At 39.7% G+C, this 24,726-nt stretch overlaps 1 protein-coding gene across 1 annotated transcript in view; it reads right to left on the bottom strand.

Moving 5' to 3' along the window:
- ADGRL4 (adhesion G protein-coupled receptor L4) overlaps positions 1-24,726 on the bottom strand; it is a 142,233-nt gene that overhangs the window by 18,936 nt on the left and 98,571 nt on the right. The window contains exons 6-13 of the mRNA XM_038745819.1: positions 21,378-21,557; positions 21,101-21,284; positions 19,101-19,217; positions 15,647-15,852; positions 14,562-14,735; positions 8,638-8,841; positions 6,693-6,913; positions 6,280-6,346 (exon numbers count right to left, since the gene is read on the bottom strand). Coding sequence (XP_038601747.1) covers positions 6,280-6,346; positions 6,693-6,913; positions 8,638-8,841; positions 14,562-14,735; positions 15,647-15,852; positions 19,101-19,217; positions 21,101-21,284; positions 21,378-21,557 — 1,353 coding nt within the window. The remainder of the gene's footprint in view (positions 1-6,279; positions 6,347-6,692; positions 6,914-8,637; positions 8,842-14,561; positions 14,736-15,646; positions 15,853-19,100; positions 19,218-21,100; positions 21,285-21,377; positions 21,558-24,726) is intronic.

Below are 24,726 nucleotides of genomic sequence, written 5' to 3' on the forward strand. Positions count from 1 at the left end.
TATTGGCTCCTTCCAGCATATTTATTCAGCCTAAAGATAGTTTGTCCTGTCATGGGATGTACAGGAGTAAGGGTCAATGAATAAAGAGCAAAATTATATATTCCAAGAGGAGTCAGAGAGTTAATGGATCGCTAATAATTTGTCCCTCTTGAGGAACAGTGACCTGTACTCCTTCATCCCTGGCTGGTTGTGAACTCGGGTGGGGGAGGGTGAAACCACTTTCTCCTCCATCCCAGAGAGGACAGAGGGTAGGTCATTGCTCCACCAGTGATGGATCGTCATGGTCTTGGTGTACCATTCAGTTAATACACTAAATGGATTGATCTTCCCGCTAATTGGAGGACAGAAATGGAACTCACTTTAAAATTAAAAATCAAAGCGAATCAGTTGATTTCACGCGAGGACAAGTGGAGGCTCATTTTTCTCTTACTTTCTTTTTACCTCTAATTGAAGTCAGATGGCATTTTAGCCATTGACTAAACTTGGTGAGCGCCATTTCAATGAATTGGTTGTTTCTGTTCATCTGGCACTTTACGACCTTCCTCATTTTCAATGCTCTCCTGAAATCACAACTGCATCAAATGGCTTAAGTAATCTCTCATATCCTCACCCTGTTTCCTTTTTTCTGCTCCGCCCTACTGCCACTTCAACATCACCAAAGCACTTAGATGCTCACACTCTCCCCATTGAATTTAGGTATGCATGCTTAAATTATTTTCCTTCTTTTTAAATTAACATCTACCCTCCCCCCCCCTAGATTGTAAGCTCACTGTGGGCAAGGAATGTGTCTGTTCATTGTTGTATTGCACTCTTCCAAGTGCTTAGCAGGGTGCTCTGCACACAGTAAGCATTCAATAAATGTGATTTAATGAATGAATGATTTTAATCAATCAATTAATCAATTTATTGAGTGTTTATTCTGTGCAGAGTACTGTACTAAGCACTTGGGAGAGTACACTACAACAGAGTTGGTAGACACATTTCCTGCCCACAAGGAGCTTACTCTCTAGAGGATGATATGAATAAATTATGAATCTGTACATAGTGCTGTGGGACTGAGGGTGGGGAGAATGTCAAGTGCTTAAAGGGTACAAGTGCATAGGTGATGCTCCTGGCCGGCTCGAACCCCTTTATCTTCAGAGAGGCAGTGTTGCTCAGTGGAAAGAGCCTGGGCTTTGGAGTCAGAGGTCATGGGTTCAACTCCCGGCTCTGCCAATTGTCAGCTGTGTGACTTTGGGCAAGTCACTTAACTTTTCTGTGCCTCAGTACCTCATCTGTAAAATGGGGATTAAGACCGTGAGTCCCTCGTGGGACAACCTGATCACCTTGTAACCTCCCCAGCACTTAGAACAATGCTTTGCACATAGTAAGCGCTTAATAAATGCCATTATTATTATTATTAAATGGAGAGGGAGTAAGGGAAAAAAGGGTTTAATCAGGGAAGGCTTCTTGGAAAAGATGTCTTTTTAATAGAGTTTTGAAGGTAGGAAGAGTGGGGGTCTGTCATTTATAGAGGGGGGAAAGACTTCTAGGTCAGAAAGAGAACGTGGGTGAGGGGTCAGAGATGAAGGTTCACAGAAGCAGAGTAGCCTAGTGGATAAAGCATGGGCCTGGGAGTTGGACGGAACCAGGTTTTAATCCCTGCTCTCTTAATCCTGGCTCCATCACTTGTCTGCTATGTGACCCGGGGCAAGTCAATTAACTTCTCTATGCCTCAGTTAAAGTAAGGATTAATCCTGTGAGCCTTAGGTGGGACATGGACAGTATCTGTCCCAGCATGTGGTATATAGCTTGGCACATAGAAAGTGCTTAATAAATACAAAAAAAAAAGACTTGAGAGTGTGGTAGAGTGAGTAGGTTGGTGTTAGGGGAATGAAGTGTGCCAACTGGGTTATAGTAGGAAATCAGCAAAGTCAGGTAGGAGTGGACAAGCTGACTGAGTGTCTTAAAACCAATGGAAAAGCATTCCCATTAAATGCAGAAATGGATGGGCAACCACTGGAAATTCATGTAGAGTGGGGAGACATGGACTGAACTATTTTTAGAAAAATGATTTGGGCAGTAGAGTGAAATATGGATTGGAGTGGGGAGAGACAGGAGAGACAGGGAGGTCAGTGATGAGCTAATGTGGTAATCAAGGTGGGACATAATGATATGTAATTTATTTCTTCATATTATAGTCTGTCTCCCCCTCTAGACTATGAGCTCATTGTGGGCAGAGAATTTGTCTGCTATTGTTATATTGTATTCTCCCAAGTATTTACTACAGTGCTCTGTACATAGTGAGCACTCGATAAATACGACTGAATGAATGAAGTGTTTGGATCAGTGTGGAAGGTTTGGAAATGGAATGTGGATTGTGGAATCAGTATGGAAAGGGTGAAATTTAGCAGTGATGTGAAAGGAGAACTGACAGGATTTGGTGACATTGAATTTGTGGATTGAATAAAATAGATGAGTCAAAGATAATGCTAAGGTTACATGCTTGTAAGATAGGGAGGATTTTGGTGTTCTCTACAGTGATAGGAAAGATGGCAGGGGAAGAGATTTGGGTGGGAAGATGAGGAGTTCTACTTTGCATATGTATAGTTTGAGGTGCTAGTGGGACATCCAAATAGAGATGTTTTGAAGGAAGGAGGAAATGCAAGACTGCAGAGAAGGAGGGAGGACAAGAACTGAAAAGATAAATTTGGGAATCATTCTCTATTGCTTCCTCCAATGTGCAATTTCTTTCAGTGTTTCTCTACCTGCCAGATCATAAGCTTTATGAATGCAGAGGTTGTGTCTCCTAGCTCTATTCAACTCTCTGAACTAATCAATACAGTACTCTGAACAAGATATGGAATCAATAATTATGGTTGATTGATTGATTGAACACTTGCAGAGTGTGAAGCCAGATACAGAACACTTGGCAGGGTATAACAGAATTAGTAGACATGATTCCTACTCTCAATCCTCAATAGATTATAGTCTAGTGATGAAGACCCTAGTTTCTATAGGTACATACTCCATGACCTTAACAAGGTCCTGAATCCCTCCATTTTCCTTTATTGCTCCCCTTAGTATAATTCTTTTGCTTTTCTTTAGTAAATGCAACTTCTTTTTCTTGAATCCTTCTCTTTAAACTACCAGGGATCCTATCTCTGCAAGAATCCTGGAAAAAGAAAGGAATCAGTTTTCCAGGTAAAGACTCCAATTTCTTGCATTCTAATAGACTTGTCTTATGCCGTCGAGTCGTTTCCTACTCATAGTGACACCACAGACACATCTCTTCCAGAACACCCAACGCTCTCCATCTGCAATTGTTCTGGTAGTGTATCCATAGAGGTTTTACAGTAAAAATTTGGAAATGGTTTACCATTGCCTCCTTCCACTCAGTCAACTTGAGCCTCCACCCTCGACTCTCTCCTGTGCCACTGCTGCCTGGCATGGGTGAGTTTTGACTTATAACAGACTGCCTTCTACTCGCTAGACACTGGCCAAGCTAGGAATGGAATGCATATGTCTCTGCTTGACTCTTCCTCCCGTAGCCTAGACTAGTAGAGTACTGGAAATTCTCCAGGTGTGACACTGAGAGGGGAATTCTAGAAGAATACACTGCAGAAAACATTACAATACAGTCAGTTCGTGGCTCAGTGGAAAGAGCACAAGCTTTGGAGTCAGAGGTCATGGGTTCAAATCCCGGCTCCGCCAAATGTCAGCTGTGTGACTTTGGGCAAGTCACTTAATTTCTTTGGGCCTCAGTTACCTCATCTGTAAAATGGAGATTAAGACTGTGAGCCCCCCATGGGGCAACCTGATCACCTTGTAACCTCCCCAGCGCTTAGAATAGTGCTTTGCACATAGTAAGTGCTTAATAAATGCCATTATTATTATTATTATACAGAAGAAACTTGTGTTTGCAAAAAATCGTTATAATAATATTAATCATATATGTTTTAGTGCTTACTATGTGCCAGGTGTTGTGCGCCCACAACAAGCTGCCTTATTAGCGACTGTTTGTGATCCCAAGAACAAGGAAGAGACTCATGAAGGCACTGATGGGCTCTACTCGAGGACAGGTTGTTGCTGGCCTGTGGGGGAAGAGTATGGAGGGAGTTGTGGCCTTCTGTACATGCTGTACTGGGTAACATGCCTGGACCAATCAATGACTGCTACGTAGAGCCACAACTGCAATGCCTAAGACAGAAGAAACGTGATCATTTTGAATCGAGAGGGGCACGAGAAGCAAGCAGTCAGGAGAAGAGCAGTAAAGCAGGAGAGCAGCATTTGAGGAAGCAAGCACTGAGGGGCAAGCATGCAGAAGAAGCAGCGCGGGGAAGAAAAGCAGGAGAAGAAGGATAAAACAGTAGAAGGAAGCAGTGTTGCAGGGGGGAAGCAGCATGTGGAGGAGGCTTGCAGTCTCAGTGCTCCATGTCTCCAGGAACTTCCTCCAACCTTCCGACAAGGGATTGACAGAAGGGGCTCACTTCACCAGCGGACTGGTAGTGGACCTTTGGTGGAATGGAGTGAGTGTGTGAGAGTGTGTATGTGTCACTCCCTTGCATGCTGGTAAAACGAAGTAAAAAAACTTTCCAAAGTAACCTTGGTGGTCTGTGGTGTGATCTGACTCTACTACTGAGGTTCCCCCGGCCCAGGATAGTCCTGGTTGGTAAGAGCCGGCGCAGGTGGGATGCTCGTGACACGAGGCACTGTTCTAAGTGCTGGGATGGATACAAGCTAATCAGGTTGGACAAAGTCCATGGCCCACACAAGACTCACAGTCTTAGTCCCCATTTTACAGATGAGGACCTGAGGCACAGAGAAAGTAAGCAACTTGCCCAAGGTCACACAGCAGACAAGTGGCAGAGCCAGGATTAGAACCCAAGTCCTTCTGACTGCCAGGCCTGCGCTTTATCCACTAGGCCAAGTTGCTTCTCTACTCACCCTGCGCCCTAGCATCTCATCACACTGGATCCAAACGGACACACAATGTCAGAAAAAATTCCCTGAATCTGCAATAATGTTCTATCCATTGATGCATAGTGAAGACACGTAGCTTGGAAGAACTCAGTCTAAATTGGGTAATATTTCACTTTTAAAATCTGCTACCATACTCAAATGGAAGCCACTCTGTGGGCATTTCACACTAGAAATCCTAAGAGTACTGATGAACTCGAAACAGACCTGGGACTTAGTTTCCACTCTTAACCCATGAACTCATGACAGCTTTGTCTTTGTGTTCTTGTCTTTATCTTGACCAGAATTGGGAAAAGCCCAGCAAGCATCATGCTTCATCACATTTAAATCTTGTTTTCTTGATGTACTTCATTCTCATAAAAGTAAAGATCTTTTACAACTTTCATTTCCATGTTTTTGAAACATTTATCTTTATGAAAGCTATACTGCATCACTTTTTGCTCTTTTTTTCACCCTAAAAGGATTCATAATGAAGGAAAGAAAAAAAACTAATACTGAATAAAGCTAGTCAGTGACCTTAAACATATGAACCACTGATACCTTGGTGTTGCCACTGTGCCTTCACTGACAATCCTGGCTATTTCCCAATCATTGTCAGACTTCCCACACTCATTGACAGGCTATTATAGTTGGAATGGTTTTTGAAAACTTACAGCACTTAGAAATACTCTTGAGACACATAAAATGTCTTTATTTAGAAGGAAACACATAATACCTGCCAAATTTGCAGGTTTGAAACCACTTCCAATAAGAATTAAAAGGCCCTCTTCCCAGCTGAAATAGGGCTATCAATATATGACTTGTCTGCCCATGAGAAATAGCGGGTTCTTGTCTCTGATGTCTCAATTTAGTTTAAAATAGCTTTGATGATGACAGGGTACACCAGAATGATAAAACTCTAAAGATGACAGTCTAATCTTCAAAGATGACCGATCTTCGATAAAAGATTAAGTAACGCAACATCCAAAATGCCAGATTATCAGTATGTTGGTTTACTTTCTGTATTCATCTCCTGCTGAGACCCTACTGATATGTGAAAATTCTATCTCCTACAAACTAAATGCTACAAAAATTTTTCTTTCCACCAAAACAGAAAATATCAACATAGATTCAATATAGGCTTTGTTAACAAATACATTTTTGGCTACCAAAATGAAATGTCTAATGATGAATGAGAATAATGAAATGATCTCAATAGATCAAAGTTAGTTTTTTCCTATAATTACCCCACCAGGCCTATATTATTACACGCTAGTGATTATTGGACACTTTGGGGTTACTGCCCTGAAACAAATTGATAAAAAATAAAAATATACATACTAGGATTATAAGACATGCTGGTCCTATAAAACTCCAAATGAAGTTATTTTCTGTGCTAAGCCAGCATCTGAAAAGTAAACGGTACATCATATGTAAATGTGATTGAATGTGCTTCAACAATATAAAATTAATTATTGGAAAAAACAATAAGAGAAGAGTTATAATCAGTGCTTTGAAGTGAGAATAAGATAGAAGTTGGGGCAATTATTCTGCAAATAATAGGCTCCATCTTTACCTCTCCTACAGCAACCAGTTCCCATAGGATATTAAACAACTGTACAACAGTGGAGTGGATTAAAGTCTTCTCAGACATTGTGGGTTGATTTCAAAAAATATTAAGGAGTGCAATCAAACTTTATCCCTTCCCATTTCAAACACTGTTTAAATTGCAAGTCAAAATGGGAGCCACTTACACTTTGGTGGTGCCATAATATCTATAGCCTAGTGCTGCTGAAATTCCAACTACCACTGCTGGGCTCAGGTAGCCAAATATATAAAAATTCTTGTGCAAGAATCCCTTGTTGTAGATGACTCCAACAACTATGAGATAGAGGTGAATGCCTTCAATGCACATCCACGCAAAGGCAGCTAAAAAGAAATAATGTAGCAATCCAGCAATGACTGAACAGAAGAGCTAGAAAACAACCAACAAAAAGAAAGTCATGAACAGTAATTCACTGTTGAACATCAAGGCAAAATATCTTCTAGACTGTGAGCCCACTGTTGGGTAGGGACCGTCTCTATATGTTGCCAGCTTTTACTTCCCAAGTGCTTAGTACAGTGCTCTGCACACAGTAAGTACTCAATAAATACGATTGAATGAATGAATGAATCTGAATGTCACCCTTTTAATCGTATCATGGGGCAGAGCAATTACTCAACATCAATATCCACTGAAATTTACTGATAAGTACCATGTATCTCTAGATGGGTAAAATGAACTATGACATCAGCATCTACATTTTTTATGCATCATACATTTCATAAAGAAAAACCATCCTCTGAAATCGAACGATTGTAAGTCTAAAAGTTTCAAGCATCATTTCCAATAAGCCTCTAGACAATTTGAATTATTATGAAAATCTAGCAGGGCATAGGCTGACAATCACTGAATTGGGGACAGCCTTCAAAAACTTGGGGTCAAACTGAGGGAACTATAATTCGATTATATCTATAATTCTATTTATTTATAATGATGCTACTGATGCCTGTTTACTTGTTTTGATATCTGTCTCTCCCCTTCTAGACTGTGAGCCCGTTGTGGGCTGGGATTGTCTCTATTCGTTGCTGAATTGTTCTTCCCAAATGTGTAGTACAGTGCTCTGCACACAGTAAGTGCTCAATAAATATGATTGAATGAATGAATGAACTGATCCATACAGCCTCTTCTGCTCCCGATTTGGAAGTTCTGTTTGGTACATTGTGCTTCTGATCATTGGAGTTTGCAGATTACAACAACCTTCTCTTTTTACTTCATGAGGGAAGTGCACTGACCTGGACCTTGGCCAATGATTGAGTTTTGGTCAAGTTTACACCATTCGATGCATAATTTTCAATGACTTTTAATGGCCACCTAGAAATAGTTCAAGCCCCAGATTACTACATGGGCTATTGGTATTACACCTACATTCCACCATGGTTCATTTTTTAATAAAAAATTCACTAGGAGAAAATTATAGTTCAATAGTATAACTTGTTAAACAGGGAAGAGCATTTTGGACATGAGTTACCCAAACTATTTGTTTTAGATGTAATTTATACTCTGCTAGCAACTCCTTGCCCAATCACCCACTTCAAAAACAGTTTGAGTAATAATTTCTCCCCTCTGCAGGAGCTAAAGAAGGAAGAGAAGAACAGAAAAAGTGACTCTATGTGGGCCTTGAGTACAATGACTAAATCATAAAGAATTTGGATGTGGTAAGCAGAAAGGGAGGGAATATAAGGAGGTGGAAGAGAAACATGAATCAAATTTTACCTGGACTCCCACTGCAGTCCTTGCACTGAACCACAACCTTGGCTTTTCAGATTCCTACCCCACACCATTTTGTTGCTATTGGCTATCTCATCAAGGAAATTTCTTCCTTTCATTGCGAAGCAAATGTTTTAAAGTAATTCACAGAAATCATGTATTGATGCCTTTACATTAGGTAATTTTATACTTAGGAGGAACCAGTTTGATGTGGAGGCTACCTATGTATAGTAAAGCCAGGTTTCTTTCTCCCAGCTTCCATTACCAGTATAGTCCAAAAACTTCACATTCAGCAAATATGGTTCTGGAAGAAGACTGATTGGGATTTGCCTTTTGCAGAAAAATCACGATATTAGCATTTTCATCCAGGTGCTATGTTGGTCACATACCTTATTACTGTTTGTGTTGATCCCAACAAGAAAAACAAGTTCGGCCAGAAACAGGCTACAGCAGAGATTTTTGTGAATTGTTGTTCTTGTGCTTTGAATTTCACTGAAGAACCAGAAAGTAAAGATGCATATGGCAAGGCAGATCAGTGAAATAATTATTCCTAGTTGAGTGATTCTTGTAAGAATATTGTAATTGGTAATTCCCTGTAGAAAAATAGTAATACAGCATTTAAGAAAATAACTCGGTAATTTGTCAAAGAAACTTCCACTATAAATGAATTTCCTCTTTTGTTCGTGAAACATTAATCATAGGTGGTCAGGAACTGAGCAGTGCATATACATTTAGATGAAAAAAGTGTTGCATTTTTTAGAGAATGTAAAGTTCACAGAATCAATTATGAACCACCCAGAATTTTTAGTTTCCTGCATTTGTTATTCCTTGGCATAACACAAAGCTTTCATTATTGCTAGTAGTATTTTAAAATATTATTATAGCCAAATCTATGGATACGTCCACATTTATTACTTGATAAAGACATAATTAATAAAAAATGTATTTTAAGGGCATTTTGCCAGGCAACGATTTATCTAGATCTTACTGAACAGAGTTGAGGCATTATAAAGTGCTGAATCAACAGAATATCAAGAGTTCAAATCTCACTAAGACCCTAAAACTGACAATTTAAATTTCTTAATGAAGTGAACAGTATTTATGATAGAGAGCTGTTATACTGGTTACTTGGAACTCAGTAAAGTAACCACATAGACAGATGGCTATAGCAATTCCAGTCATAACTGAGTTGGACATATAACAAATCTAATTATATAAACTGAAAATAAGATACATATTTCAATTCTAATTAAGCATGCGGTTCCAAATTGCACAGTGTAAAAATGTAAGTCAAAGTGTCTATGCATGTACTGGAAACAATGAGACGATGCTATTGTAATACATATTACATACTTAACTATGTAATATATATTACAGCTTCTGGCCCCTCCTCTTCACTGAATCTACATGCTCCAAACTCACCTGTCACTTCCTCCTCACTATATCAAACAGACTGTATTTTGTCCTAATCCTCCTTGACCCCTCAGCATCCTAACACACTACAAGCCACTTGCTTCTCCTGGAAAAAACTATGTAACCTCGCCTTCTCTGAAACTGTCCTCTCCTTGTTCACCTCAGTTTACCCCACTGACAACTCCTGACTCCCATCCCCCTAAGTGTGGGGATTCCTTAATCAAGCAATCAATCATATGCATTGAGAACTTACTGTGTGTACAGCACTGTACTAAGTGGTTTGGAGAGTATAATTTAACAGAGTTCGTAGACATGTTCCCTGTCCACAGTGAGGTTACAGCCAAGAGAGGGTACAAATGTCCATATAAATGAATAAATTATGGATACATACATAAGTGCTTTGGGTCTGAGGGATGGTGAATAATGGTGCAAGGTGACTGAGCTCTTTAAAACTGATGATAAGGAGTTTCTGTTTGATGCAGAGGTGGATGGGCAACCACTGGGAGGTTCTTGAGGAACCAGACTGAGCCCCCTCCTTTCTCTTCCCCCTCCCCATCCACCCCGCCTTACCTCCTTCCCCTCCCCACAGCACATGTATATATGTTTGTACAGATTTATTACTCTATTTATTTTACTTGTACATATTTACTATTCTATTTATTTTATTTTGTTAATATGTTTTGTTTTGCTGTCTGTCTCCCCCTTCTAGACTGTGAGCCCACTGTTGGGTAGGGACCGTCTCTATATGTTGCCAACTTGTACTTCCCAAGCGCTTAGGTAAGTGCTCAATAAATATGATTGAATGAATGAATGAATGAGGAGTGGAAAAACATGAACTAAATGGTTTTGTAGAAAAAATGATGTGGACAGCAGAGGGAAATATGGACTGGAGTACAGAGAACCAGAAGACAGGGAGGTCAGCAAAGATACTGATGCGGTGAGCCTAAACTGATCAACATTTAGACTGTGAGCTCACTGTGGGCAGGGAATGTACCTGCTAATTTCTCTTGTATTGTACTCTCCCAAGCACTTAGAACAGTGCTGTAAGTGCTTACATAGTAAAAACTCAATAAATACCACCGATTGATCAATTGATTGGACTAGGATAAGTGCTTGGATTAATGTGGTAGCAGTTTGGATGGAGAGGAAAAGGTAGATTTTGGCAATGTTTTGAGGGTTGATTCAACAGGATTTACTGACAGATTGAATATGCTTGCTGAATGAGAGATGAGTTGAGGATAATGCCAAGTTTATGGACACATGAAACAGGACAGATGGTGGTGCTGTCTACAGTGATGGGAAAGCCAGAGGGAGGGCAATGTTTAATTGGGAAGATGAGGACTTTTTTTTAGACATGTTAAGTGTGAGGCATCAGAGGTACATTCAAGTAGCGATGTACTGAAGGTAGGAGGAAATACGATATGGCAGAGGAGAGAGAACAGGGAAGATGAATTTGGAATCACTTGTAAAGAGATGGTAGTTGAAGCCATGGGAGTGCATGAATGCTTCGAGGAAATGGGTGTGGATGGAGAATAGAACAGGACCCAGAAGTGAGCCCTTAGGAACTCTCACAGTTTGGGGAAGGGAGGCAGAGGAGGAGCCCGCAAAAGAGACTGAGAATGAGTGTGCCCAGAGAGATAGGAGGAGAACCAGTTGAGGACAATGTCAGTGAAACGGAGAAGGAGTAGTTGTTAATGTCTAAGGCAGCTGAGAGGTCAAGGAGGATTAGGATGGACGATTACAATACAAAAGAGTTGGTAGATACATTCCCTGGATACAATGAGATTATATTCTAGAGGGGGATGCAGACAATAATATAAATGATTTATAATTTACAGCTATGTACGTAAGTTCTATGTGGTTTGTTGGGGGCAAAAATCAAGTGCCCGGTGGTCACAGTTCCAAAAGCACAGATGATGCAAAAGGGAGAGGGAGCCAGGGAAAATGATTTGATCGGGGAAGGTGTCATGGAGCAGATGAGACCTTAATAAGGTTTTGATTGTGGGGAGAGTGGTGGTCTAAAGTATATGTAGGGAGAGGAGTATCAAGCTAGAGGGAGAACATGGGAAAGGAGGCAGGGGTGACATAGATGAAACTGGGGCACTTTTAAAATTCTCATATCTACCTCTCCATTCCCAACCTCTCTCCTCCTCTGCAGTATTGCATCCTTCTGCCTCCAGTATATCTCTGCTTGTGAATCCCTTTAATACTTCATGACTAACATGTCCAAAACCAAACTCCTCATCTTCCTTCCTATACTCTCTTTCTCAACACAGCTTTTCCTGTTGGTTGACAACATCATCCTCTCTGCCTCACAAGTCCATAACCTTGATATTATCTTTGACTCTTCTCTCTCTTTCAACCCACAGATTCATTCAGTCATCAAATCCTGTCAATTCTATTTTCACAATATCCCTAGACTCAATTCCTTCCACTCCATCCAAACTACTACCACATTGGTTCAAAGCACTTGTCGCATAATAATAATAATAATGATGGCATTTATTAAGCACTTACTATGTGCAAAGCACTGTTCTAGGCACTGGGGATGTTACAGGGTGATCAGGTTGTCCCACGGGGGGCTCAAAATCTTAATCCCCATTTTACAGATGAGGTAACTGAGGCACAGAGAAGTCAAGCGACTTGCCCAAAGTCACACAGCTGACAATTGGCGGAGCCGGGATTCTAATCCATGTCCTCTGACTCCAAAGCCCGTGCTCTTTCCATTGAGCCACGCTGCTTCCCCCAGCTTGACTACAGGTCACCTTCCTCCTTACCTCATCTTTCCACACTCCATTCTTCTGATCAGAATATTTTTATAAAGCATCATTCTACACATCTCCCCACTTCTCAATACCTCCGATGGTTGCCTGCTCCTCACCTCTTTGAGCAGAAGTGCCTGGTGATTGGCTTTAGAAACTCAATCAGTTCTTCCCGCTTTTCCTATTTTCAATCCTCTTCCACAACAATCCAGCCTGCATATTTGCTCTTCTAACGCCAACCTACTTATTGTGCCTCATTCTCACCTTGTCTCTCTCGCCAGTAACCTTGTTAATACCCTCTCTCCTGCCTAGAACCTCTTCTCTTGAGAAGCAGCGTGGCTCAGTGGAAAGAGTGTAGGCTTGGGAGTCAGAGGACGTGGATTCTAATCCCTCCTCCGCCATTTGCCTGCTGTGTGACCTTGAGCAAGCCACTTTACTTCTCTGTGCCCCAGTTACCTCATCTGTAAAATGAGGATTAAGACTGAGACTCAAGCAGGACAACCTGATTACCTTGTATCTACCCCAGTGCTTAGAGTAGTGCTCATCACATAGTAAGTGCTTAACAAATCCCTTAATTATTATTATTCTCTTTTCACCACTGGACTTGTATTTCCCAAGCACTTAGTACAGTACTCTACACACAGTAAGCACTCAATAAATACAATTTAATGAATTAATGGATCTTTAAAGCCCTACTAAAATCACATTTCTTCCATGACTATCTTTTCACCTTTTCCCTCCAAAATATTGTGTCCTACACTTGAGTCCTCACCAGTAGCAATTTAGGTATTCACCCTGCCCTTCCCCTCTTTGAACTCTACTGAATCCCTGACCTGAATTTTATTTTTATGTCTCCCCCACTAGGCAGTAATTCTATTGTACTGTACTATATGTTTAGTATAGTGCTCTGAAATTAGGAACACTCAATAAATACTATTGATTGATTGAAAAAAATCTCGGCATGAAAACACCGAAAATAACCATAATGACACTAATAATGATACCAAAACTAGTAATAGTATTTATGATTAATTGCCTACTTGATGCCAAGCACTGTACTTATTATTGGGATAGAGAAAAATAATGAGGCACAGGGAGGGAGGACAGATGATTAGCTTCAACATCAATATGAAGAAACTGAAGTACAGAGATGTTAATTGATTTACCACATAGCACGCTGTGGAGCCAGGACTAGAACCTGGGTCTTGTGACTCCCATTCCTGTGCTATTTTTAAGATCACACTAGGATCACGGGCCATGTGCTGAACCTTGCTCAGCTACTCATTTGTTGAACTCTGTGCCCCAGTGAAAACACAACTGACTGGAACAAGATTGCACCTAGCAGTACGAAAACCGTTAGCACTAGAATCAGTTCTTTTCTGCAGTCCTGGAGTTTCAGAACCTAGTTCTTTTTAGAAATATTATCATCATTCTCCCATTAGAACCATGCCTTGCATTCAGAGGGTGCTCAATAAATACCATTGTTCATGAAACCTATTTCCACATAATGATGGCATTTATTAAGTGCTTACTATGTGCAAAGCACTGTTCTAAGCACTGGGGAGGTTACAAGGTGTTCAGGTTGTCCCACGGGGGGCTCACAGTCTTAATCCCCATTTTACAGATGAGGGAACTGAGGCACAGAGAAGCTAAGTGACTTGCCCAAAGTCACACAGCTGACAATTGTCAGAGCCGGAATTTGAACCCATAACCTCTGACTCCAAAACCTGTGCTGTTTCCACTGAGCCACTCTGTTTCCATATATTCCAAGGGATTTAAAGCGATGGATAAAATGTTGCTATGGTGGCAAATTTTGATATTTGCAACCTTATCTACACATATTCATTGAATGGGACCATTAAACATTTCAGGTTTCAAGAATCCTGTAATTTTTAAGTACAGTTAAAATGAAAATTTTCAATGGGATCTTCCATGACAAACAACTGCAGAAATGCCATAGAAAGGAGATATGCAAATTACAACATATTTGTTTAGTTCACATGAAAAATGTCAGTCTATATTTGCTCAAAGACCATAAGGTTGTGACCAGTAAAGAAACTTTAGTTGTCTACGAAGACATCCAAAAACTAATTGCAATTTGAATTCCCCTAAAATCCTAAATTATAAATTGTACTTACAAGAGAGCTACCAGAGGACATCAAAATAGCAAAATGTGTCAGATGGTTACATTTGCATGAGGTATGAGTGGAGTTAGAATGGGTCACTTCACAGCCTTCAGTAGACCAATTGCCATTCATTGTGTCGGGTGAATAGTTCCAAAATGCACATTTACTACTGTCTTTATCTGCTGTCTGAAAAAGAAACGTAATATTTTTACTGATGGGGAATGTCAAGAAATTTCCCATGAAATAACTGCTGTTATTTCAGGTAAAATGATTTATTTAAAAGCACGTGTTGCACCAGTAAGATCAAAGGGATGGAAAGAACACACATCAAATCATGCCTGAGCAATGACAGATTACACTGGATGAAAATACTTTCAGTCCATGTTCTAACTAAAAACATAGAAAATAAAAATGCTGTCAGATTGAACTAAGGTTCGCTTTTTTGGTTTATGTATAAAGTTACTTTACCTACCAAACATATTTGGGATAAGGTAAAATATGTTTTTCAACACACTGTTGATAAACAGGATGCATCAAATTTTTTAAAAAAGGTATGTTCTTCTAAGCATTAGTTTATTTTCTTTAATTCACAGAAACGAAATTAAGCAGAGGCTACTTTAAATGACACACCCAAAAAGGTAATCTAATAATCATTACATTTGATATTTCAATTTCCTATGAAAACCAAAATGGTAAACTAATAAACATTACATTTGATATTTCAATTTCCTATGAAAACCAGTTGGACTAAAATTATTCTTCAAATTGAAATCATCCAAACTTACTCTGAAAAGATTATCTTCCGTAAAACATGGTAACTTGTCCTAATAACTTTAACTTTTTTTCATTTTGACAAGTAATCTTATTATTTTCTTATAATATTATCATGGAGCGTACATCTCCTGGATTGACAGTTCTTGTAGCATAATGTATGTTTTAATTATTTTCTTTTAATATCTTAGATCAGATTTCCCAATGAAAGAAGGAGCAGGATTTTAAAACATAAAGACCTCAAAACGAAACAGCAGGCATTCAACATATGTAGACATTGTCATTCATATACACGTGTATATGAAACTTACCACAAAAAAACTTACCCTTAAATGATTTAATGTAAAAGTAATTTTCTCAAGTTGGTAGAATGTAGGTGGGCTTGAGCTCATTGTGACAGCTATGACTGAAGAGATTACTGTTTCCTGTTGCTCTGAACTGTCAGAATTCTGAATTTCCAATAAGGAGCTTTCAGAGGATGAAAGCAAAGAGCCAATACTGTCATAACGTAAAAATACAACTGCAACGGTACCTACCAGAGAAACAGATTATGTTTAGTGGTGTATGCTTTGTAGTCCCATTAACAGTTAAGATATGGAGGGGATTATAAGTAAAATATCGTATACTTTTTCTGTTAAACAGCTAAAAAGGAAAGATTGTTAATCCTACAACTCAGTGCTTGAGAAGTTGAAAATTTACCTGCTGATCAGCCAAACAGTCAGGCTACCTAAGGTAGGCTACCTACCTAAGAGAGGGAGGGAGGGAGAGAGACAGACAGACAGAGGGCACAAGAGTGTGTTTGTGTTTGTATCGTGGGTTGAACTGGTGTCTTTCTGAATATAGATAGTTTGGTCTTTCACCTACAACCTGGCACACTGAGATCCACCTGAATAGTGCACTGTATTTTCAGTGGGAATCCTGTGTACAAAAGAAAGACTCACTGGTCACTCAAACAATATCTACTGCATATGCATTTCTGAGATGTCTCAAGTGACAAGATTACATTATTATTATTAAGTGCCAGCTAGTCATTTCCGATTCGTAGCGACTCCATGGATATACTTTCTCCAGAACGTCCTGCCCTCTGCCATAATCCGCAACCTTTCTAATGGTTCTTCCGTTATGGTTGCTATGGTCTCTATCTATCAGGCTGCTTATCTGCCTCTTCCACGTTTTCCCTGGACTTTTCCTAGCATTAGTGTCTTCTCCAGAGAACTAGTCCTCCTAATTGTGTGCCCAAAATATGTTAATCTAAGTCAAGTCATTTGACCTTCCAAAGACCACTTTGGTTTAATTTGCTCCAAAATCCATTTCTTTGTTTATTGGGCAGTCCACTGCAATAATTATAATAATATCATTTATTAAGCTCTTACTATGTGCATAGCACTGTTCTAAGCACTGGGGACCCATGACCTCTGACTCCAAAGCCCGGGCTCTTTCCACTGAGCCACGCTGTTTCTCAGCCACTAGCATGGACATATTCATAGAATGAACAATAGTAGCCATTTGTTATGAACTGAAATTTAAATCAAGGACAGCAATAGAGCATAGGCCTGATAAGGTGATAAGGTTGTCGCACAGGGGGCTCACAGTCTTAATCCCCATTTTACAGATGGGGTAACTGAGGCCCAGAGAAGTTAAGTGACTTGCCCAAAGTCACACAGCTGACAATTGGCCGTGCCAGGATTTTAACCCATGACTTTTGACTCCAAAGCCCGGGCTCTTTCCATTGAGCCATGCTGCTTCTCTATACACTATTCTGTATTCGCAAAAGCCTTCTCCAACACCACTTTTCAAAAGAATCGATGTTCTTTCTATCCTACATTACATCATCTTATATAATTAATTCTCACATTCTAAAGGAGGGTTGAAAGCTGGCAGCCTAGAACAAGCCTCAGCAAATTGCAAGAGGATGTGGGGGGCATGCAATGTTTATCAGATTCATTCCTGTGAACCAATGCTTTCCCAAGTGCTTGACAGTTCTGTGCTGAAAGCATTGCCTCTGTCATTACATAAACTGGCAACACTCGACTGAACATTTTCACCGTCAGGCAGTATGCAGTACAATGATGCACTAATAGACCAGGAAGTCAAAAACTGAGCTGTGAAGGCTAGACTTCACTTTTTGAAACAGTTAAAATATTAACAACGATGTAGCCTTTTACCACCCAGCAAACTGACAGGTTTCAGAGCTATAGTGCTGTCAAACCTTCTATAGGAACATGAAACCCAGACTCATCTCAGGAGGTTTCCTAAGCATTCATCAGTGTCACCTATATGCCTTGCTCAACATCATGACAAGTTTGAATCACCAATAAAGAGCGGTCCTGATATTGTCAGCCTTCCGGTGTCACGTCTTTATGAGCTTCAGTATCTCTTCACTAATAATAATAATAATAGCATTTATTAAGCACTTACTATGTGCAAAGCACTGTTCTAAGCTCTGGGGAGGTTACAAGGTGATCGGGTTGTCCCACGGGGGGCTCACAGTCGTAATCTCCATTTTAAAGATGAGGTAACTGAGGCACAGAGAAGCTAAGTGACTTTCCCAAAGTCACACAGCTGACAATTGGAGGAGGCAGGATTTGAACCCATGACCTCTGACTCCAAAGCCCGGGCTCTTTCCACTGAGCCACGCTGCTTCTCAGCCACTAGGATGGACATGTTCATAGAATGAACAACATTAGCCATTTGTTATGAACTGAAATTTAAATCAAGGACAGCAATAGAGCATAGGCCTGAAGGATCTGGGTTCTAATCCCACCTCCACCACTTATCTGCTCTGTGAACTTGAGCAAGTCACTTCACTTCTCTATACCTCAGTTATCTCATCTGTAAAATCGGGATTAAGAGCCCCATGTGAGATGTGGACTTTGTCTCACCTGATTATCTTTCATCTGCCACAGGCTTAGTAAAGTTTTTGGCACATAGTAAGTATGCACTTAACAAATACTATTAAACAAAAAGCAGTGGACAGTGTCCTGAGACAATGTGGGTAATGGGATGTTGGGAGGCAATCCCCATTCAGTCTCCGTATGCTGAATTCAAGAAAAGATTAGTTCTATTTTTGGAGAAGCTTGAGGAGAATAGTGAGACAAAGAGCAAAGCTCAAAACTGGTTCCAGATTTAACAAGCAAAAAGCACATCAGCACTTAGCACAGACTGCGATCCCCATCTAGGTGGGACAGGAAAAGTGCCTGATCTAATTGTCTCATATCTACCACAGCACTTAGCCATGTAGCTCAGTGGAAAGAGTCCAGGCTTTGGAGTCAGAGGTCACGGGTTCAAATCCTGGCTCCCCCAATTGTCAGTTGTGTGACTTTGGGCAAGTCACTTCACTTCTCTGGGCCTCAGTTACCTCATCTGTAAAATGGGGATTAAGACTGTAAGCCCCCTGTGGGACAACCTGATCACCTTGTAACCTCCCCAGCACTTAGAACAGTGCTTTGCACATAGTAAATGCTTAATAAATGCCATTATTATTATTATTATTATTACATAGTAAGCGCTTAACAAAAAACACAGATATTATTATCATTACTATTATTATTAAGATTGGTATTTTGCAGGTAGATACTGCAATGGGGCTATCTGTCCTGGGCAGTGAAACCAGCGTCCATGGGTAAATTTCACTCTTGGGAGCATCAGCTTCATATATGAAGTATGACAATAGCTATCATTATATAGTCCCAATTAGTTTCAAACCCAATGTTTTCATCAAAATTTCTTCCAAAACATGAATAGACAACTAAAAAACATCTGAAATATTTATTGCCTTACCATTTGAGTCATATCCGTCTTTTTTCCTTGAGTAGATTTTTATATAATCTCCTTCCATGCTTACATGAGGGTGAATGTGTTTCATGTGGTGTGAATCGAAAGCAAAAACTTTGAGAGCTGAGAATAAATGATAAAATGATAAATGTATTGAAGGTATAACAGTATTTTAATTATTTTAAGAAGCATCATATTATTCTCAATAATTTCTGTTGATTTTTAACTAGGGAACTATTTTTTAATCAAAGTGCTATAAAAACATGCTTGGCTTTAACCACTGACACTGTTATTCAAATACTTAAATTTATGCATCAAACTTTTTTTATTTTCTTCATAAATACTCTCAAAGAGTATCAAAATAGAAGAAGGAAGGTGGGCTATTTCATAAAGATATATTATTTTATTAAAATAGATATTAAAAGGTAATGTGACCTATTAAAAGCAGTAAAAACAATTGTAATATCCTAGATTATTGGACAAAAATTTAATGAGTACTTTTTTGTTTTTGATACATGATTAATAATACGATGATAAAATCATATTTTTAGCAAACTAACATTCTTCACAGTGCAAGGAGTATATTTGAGGACCTAGCAGTGGTTATGTAGTATACTTTAGTGATGAATAAAAAGTGACAATCAAGTGCCATTTTTTCATCCCAAGCCATCCATATTGCTCAATGCCTGGCAACATCAAAACTAGTAATGACCCACGCAAATAAACAGCTGTCAGACAACATTTTAAAACATGAAAAAATCACCCATTTCCTGTGGCTGAAAGACTACACATTTGTGCTCTCAGATTCAGATTTTTTTTAAGTTTCTTCTAGTTGTGCAAGTCTCAGTGTTCTATGGGTCACCATATGATTTGAAAGTACTTCTGCTGTCCTTATCTGATTTTATATTCTATAGAGAGACAGATGGTCCTAAATTACCTGATAAGATGACTAATAAATCATAATGTTTTCATAAAGCCAACATCTCCTCCAAGATGTGAAGAGCTTTTGTTATCCGGTCTCTGCTAATACAACATTCTCTACACAAATGGTCAATCTTGATGATAACTAATACTTTCAATTTATAGAGGGCATTTTCATTTTCCCAAGCAATTTCATTTTGAGCATCTCATTTTATCCTCCTGTGAGGAAGTGCTGGGCAGGTATTAGCATTCCCATTTTTAATGATAATGAAACTTTGAGCGAGGTTAACTGATTTATCCAAGGTGACACAGCAGGCCTGTGGTAGGATAAGAACGAGAAATCAGGTGTCCTACTCATTGCGCCTTCTGCCAAACCCTGTTGTATTCAGGATTTTTGCGTCGGTGTAAATGCAACTCAAGACATCTCTCTGAATGTGCACTATATAAGGACCAATGCCACTCATACTCTTTCCTTCCTCTCTCTGTTTCCTGTCATCCCCAGTTACATTTCCACAAACATGATTCATTTGCTGATTTATTTTAGCATCTGTCTTCCTCACTAGATGGTGAGCTCTTTCAGGATCATGTCTGCTAACACAATTGTTTTGTACTCTCCCAAACACTTAATGCAGTGCTCTGCATACACTAAGCGCTCAATAAATGCCATGGATTGATTGATGCTAGTGCTCTGCTGGTGTGTACTTCTGGGACTTTTTTCACTAGATTACAAGTATCAGAGGCCAACAGTGACAACTCAGTATTGGTAAAGATACCATGTTCCACTGCCCACATAGGATGAGTAAGGCAGTGCCCAGCAAAAAAAAAATCCACAGATGTGGGGTTCATTTCTGTTTAGACAAGACTCTGGACAAGCTGAATAGGTATAGTGCATTCAGGGCCTTGAAAGGTAGCAAGTAGCAGGGAGAGAATTTTTCCTGGAGCAGTAGCAGAGGAGTTAGTAGCAGGCAGAGAGGTTCAGAAGCAGGGATTTTCAGCTCAGAACAGGCTTTTCTGTTTGTGTGAAATGAAAAGACGTCATACCTCAGGAATAGCATATCATTTAGAAGGGAGTTTCTGTTCCTTACCCATATCACTTGAATTAACCTCTATCTGGGTTGCCTTTTTAAAATTCTGGGACAGGCTTAGTGTTGCTTGTTCCACGGTGTGCATCAGTTTAGTGAGAATTGTTCTCCTGTTGCCTGTAGAGAGCTTGCTCCAAATGGAAATTTTATCTTTTTGAACAAGGCTATTTGTGACATTAATGAAAACCTGTTGGGCATAAAAACAGTTCTTTAAAATCTGGAAGTCTAACTTTATTCATGGATAAATAGAAATTAAAATTACAGGGATCGAACTACTTACGTTAATAGTTGTATTAGTGACTAGTTCCTTGTCAGAGATAGTGTTATTCATAACACTTAGCAATGGAGAAGAAAGGGCTAATACTTCTACGTATGTTATTATATCTACGGGTGAAAGTTCTTCTGCAGAGCCCCTGTAGATTTCTTGCAGTAAAGTCACTGGTTCTTTTATATGTCTAATCTGAGAAAATGCAGGAAAATCATTTAATGTTATTAAATTATTATTTTGAAGAGCAAAAGTAGTTGTTATAGTACTAACAATATATACCTGCTTATATAGCTGTCTAAGAACTGGGAAACACGGTTGGGAATTAGACTTGGTCCCTGTCCCTCAAGGGGCTCACAATCTAAAAATGAAAAAGCACAGATGGGAGTTGTTTCAGCCATATATTAAGAGAAAAAACAAAACACCAAGACAACATACAAACAAAAACGAAGATAAGTAGCCTACTGTGGCTAGACAAGATAATTTCGGGCTCCATGTGGCTCAGAGTCCAAAGTTATAACTGTGGCCACAGTGACCATTAATTACAACAGCAGCTGCTACGCACCTCTCCAAGTTTTGTGGAAGTCAGTCATTCATATTTATTGAGTGCTTATTGTGTGCACAGCACTATACTAAATGGTTGGGAGAGTACACCACGAGTGCTTCCGTTAATCAATCAATCAATTGTATTTATTGAGTGCTTACTGTGTGCAGAGCACTGCACTAAGCGGTTGGGAAGTACAAGTTGGCAACATATAGAGACAGTCCCTACCCAACAGTGGGCTCACAGTCTAAAAGGGGGAGACAGAGAACAAACCCAAAACATACTAACAAAATAAAATAAACAGAATAGATATGTACAAGTAAAATAGAGTAATAAATACATACAAACATATATATATATATACATTTGTATATATACATATACATATATATATACATATATACAAATATATATATATATATACATATATATTCCATGAGACGCAAGTGTGGCTCAGTGGAAAGAGCCCTGGGGACCAGAAGTCATAGGTTCTAATCCCAGCTCTGCAGTTATGAGCTGTGTGACTTTGGGCAAGCCACTTCCCTTCACTGTGCCTCAGTTCCCTCATCTGTAAAATGGGGATTAAGACTGTGAGCCCCCCGTGGGTCGACCTGATCACCTTGTATCCCCCCAGGGCTTAGGACTGTGCTTTGCACATAGTAAGCACTTAATAAATGCCATCATTATTATTATTATTAATAAATGCCATCACCTTGTATCCCCCCAGGGCTTAGGACTGTGCTTTGCACATAGTAAGCACTTAATAAATGCCATCATTATTATTATTATTAATAAATGCCATCATCATTATTATTATTATTACAATTAACAGTATAACAGACACATTCCCAGCCAATTCTGCAGATGCTTTTCTTTCTCACACCAGGGAGGTGCAAACCAGGCCGGGGTGGAGGTTCTCTGGGGACAGTAGGCACTCGTGGGGCAGGCAATTCATGCTGTCCTGTGGAAGAGGACGCCAAGGGCCCTGGATGTCATGGAGGGCATTAGATAGGATGGGTGGATTTGCTCGGCCAGAGGGTAAAGAGAGAGAGACCCAGGAAAACACTCAGGAGCAACCCAGAGCCTCCTGGCCTATGTGCACAGGGAATACCGAGAGTGAGTGTGCCCATTGGAAGTCAGAGGGTTGTTTGGGACCCCAACATTACCTCTTCATCCTTACTGACTTCCACATCTACTGCACTTGACAGCTGTTTTAGATGTTAACTCCCTTACCAAACTGTCTTTCTAACCACGTCTCTGATTTCTTTCCCCTAATGACCTTGCAACCCATCAAAATAATTGAAACTATCAGTCATGATCTCCCTAAAACCTCTCCCTAGAAAAAGGGAAGCAGTGTTGCCTAGCAGTGTTTCCTAGTGGATAAAACACGGGCGTCGGAGCCAGAGAGATGTGGGCTTTAATTCTGCCTTTGCCACTTGTCTGCTGTGTGAATTTAGGCAAGTCACAACTTCTCTATGCCTCAGGTACCTCAACTGTAAAATGGGGATTAATACTGTGAGGCCCATGTGGGACATGGACAGATTAGCTTGAATCTACCCTGAAAGATTAATACAGTGCCTGGCACACAGTAAGTGCTTAACAAATACCACTAAAAAAGCCCGCAATCAATCAATCATATTTACCGAGTGCTTACTGTGTGCTGAGCACTATAATCAGGGCTTGGAAGGGGAGAGTACAGTATAAAAGAGTTGGTAGACATGTTTCTTTCCCACAACTCCTAGCACCTCTCCAGTCCCACCCTCCTCCTGTCCCTTTTTTTGACTCTCCCATCTTTTCCATCAGTATCGCAAGAGGAGATCTCCTGCCTTCTCTAACAATCTACCCCTTCCACCTATACCTCCAACCTGATCCATTTGCACCTTATTAAAACACTTTCCCCTTCCCTTTTTCCTTTCCTGAGCACCACGTGGCTCTCTTCCAAATTCTTTCAAACATGCCCATGTGTTACCTATCCTAAAAAAATCTCTCCTTTGACTCCATGTTACCATGTTACCATGTTATCACCTCATCTTCCTCCTACTCATGTGTTGCCTATATCTCTTTTCCACCAATTCTCTCCTTGACCCCTGCAGCCTGGTTCTGCCCCCTGTGCCTAACTGAAATTACCTTCTCTAAGTTCATCACTGACCTCCTTCTATACTATTCATCTTTGTTGGTATTTCATTCATCATTTTGACCATTCAACCTCATTTTGGATTATTAATGTACATTTCTAAACTTGTAATGTTTGAGGCATATTTTCAAGTGGAAACTTTTTTTTGAATTTGATATCATTAAGACTATTTTTGGATTAAATTTAAATAAGTATGGCTGTGAGTTATTTATTTCATTAAATTAGAACCTGAGTTAGGCAAATTATTAGATTTTCCCTTTGAAATTTGGGCGTCTAGGGATTTCTGCTTCAAAATATTCATTTTGAAGGCAAGATCTACAATTCAGTGTATTACTGCAATATTCTATAGGTCGGCTGGCATACTATCCTAACAAAATTCTAAAGAATAAGTAACATGTGGTTAATTATGGAAAAAGCATATCTTCAATAATTTGTTTATATACTTATTTATTCATTCATTCATTCATTTTTATGGCATTTGTTAAGTGCTTAGTATGTGTCTGGCACTGTACTAAGTACTGGGGTTAATAATAATAATAACGAAGGCATTTATTAAGCGCTTACTATGTGCAAAGCACTGTTCTAAGCGCTGGGGAGGTTACAACGTGATCAGGTTGTCCCATGTGGGGCTCACAGTCTTAACCCCCATTTTACAGATGAGGGAACTAAGGCACAGAGAAGTTAAG

This window comes from Tachyglossus aculeatus, chromosome 4 (assembly GCF_015852505.1).
Source record: "Tachyglossus aculeatus isolate mTacAcu1 chromosome 4, mTacAcu1.pri, whole genome shotgun sequence".
NCBI lineage: Eukaryota > Metazoa > Chordata > Mammalia > Monotremata > Tachyglossidae > Tachyglossus > Tachyglossus aculeatus.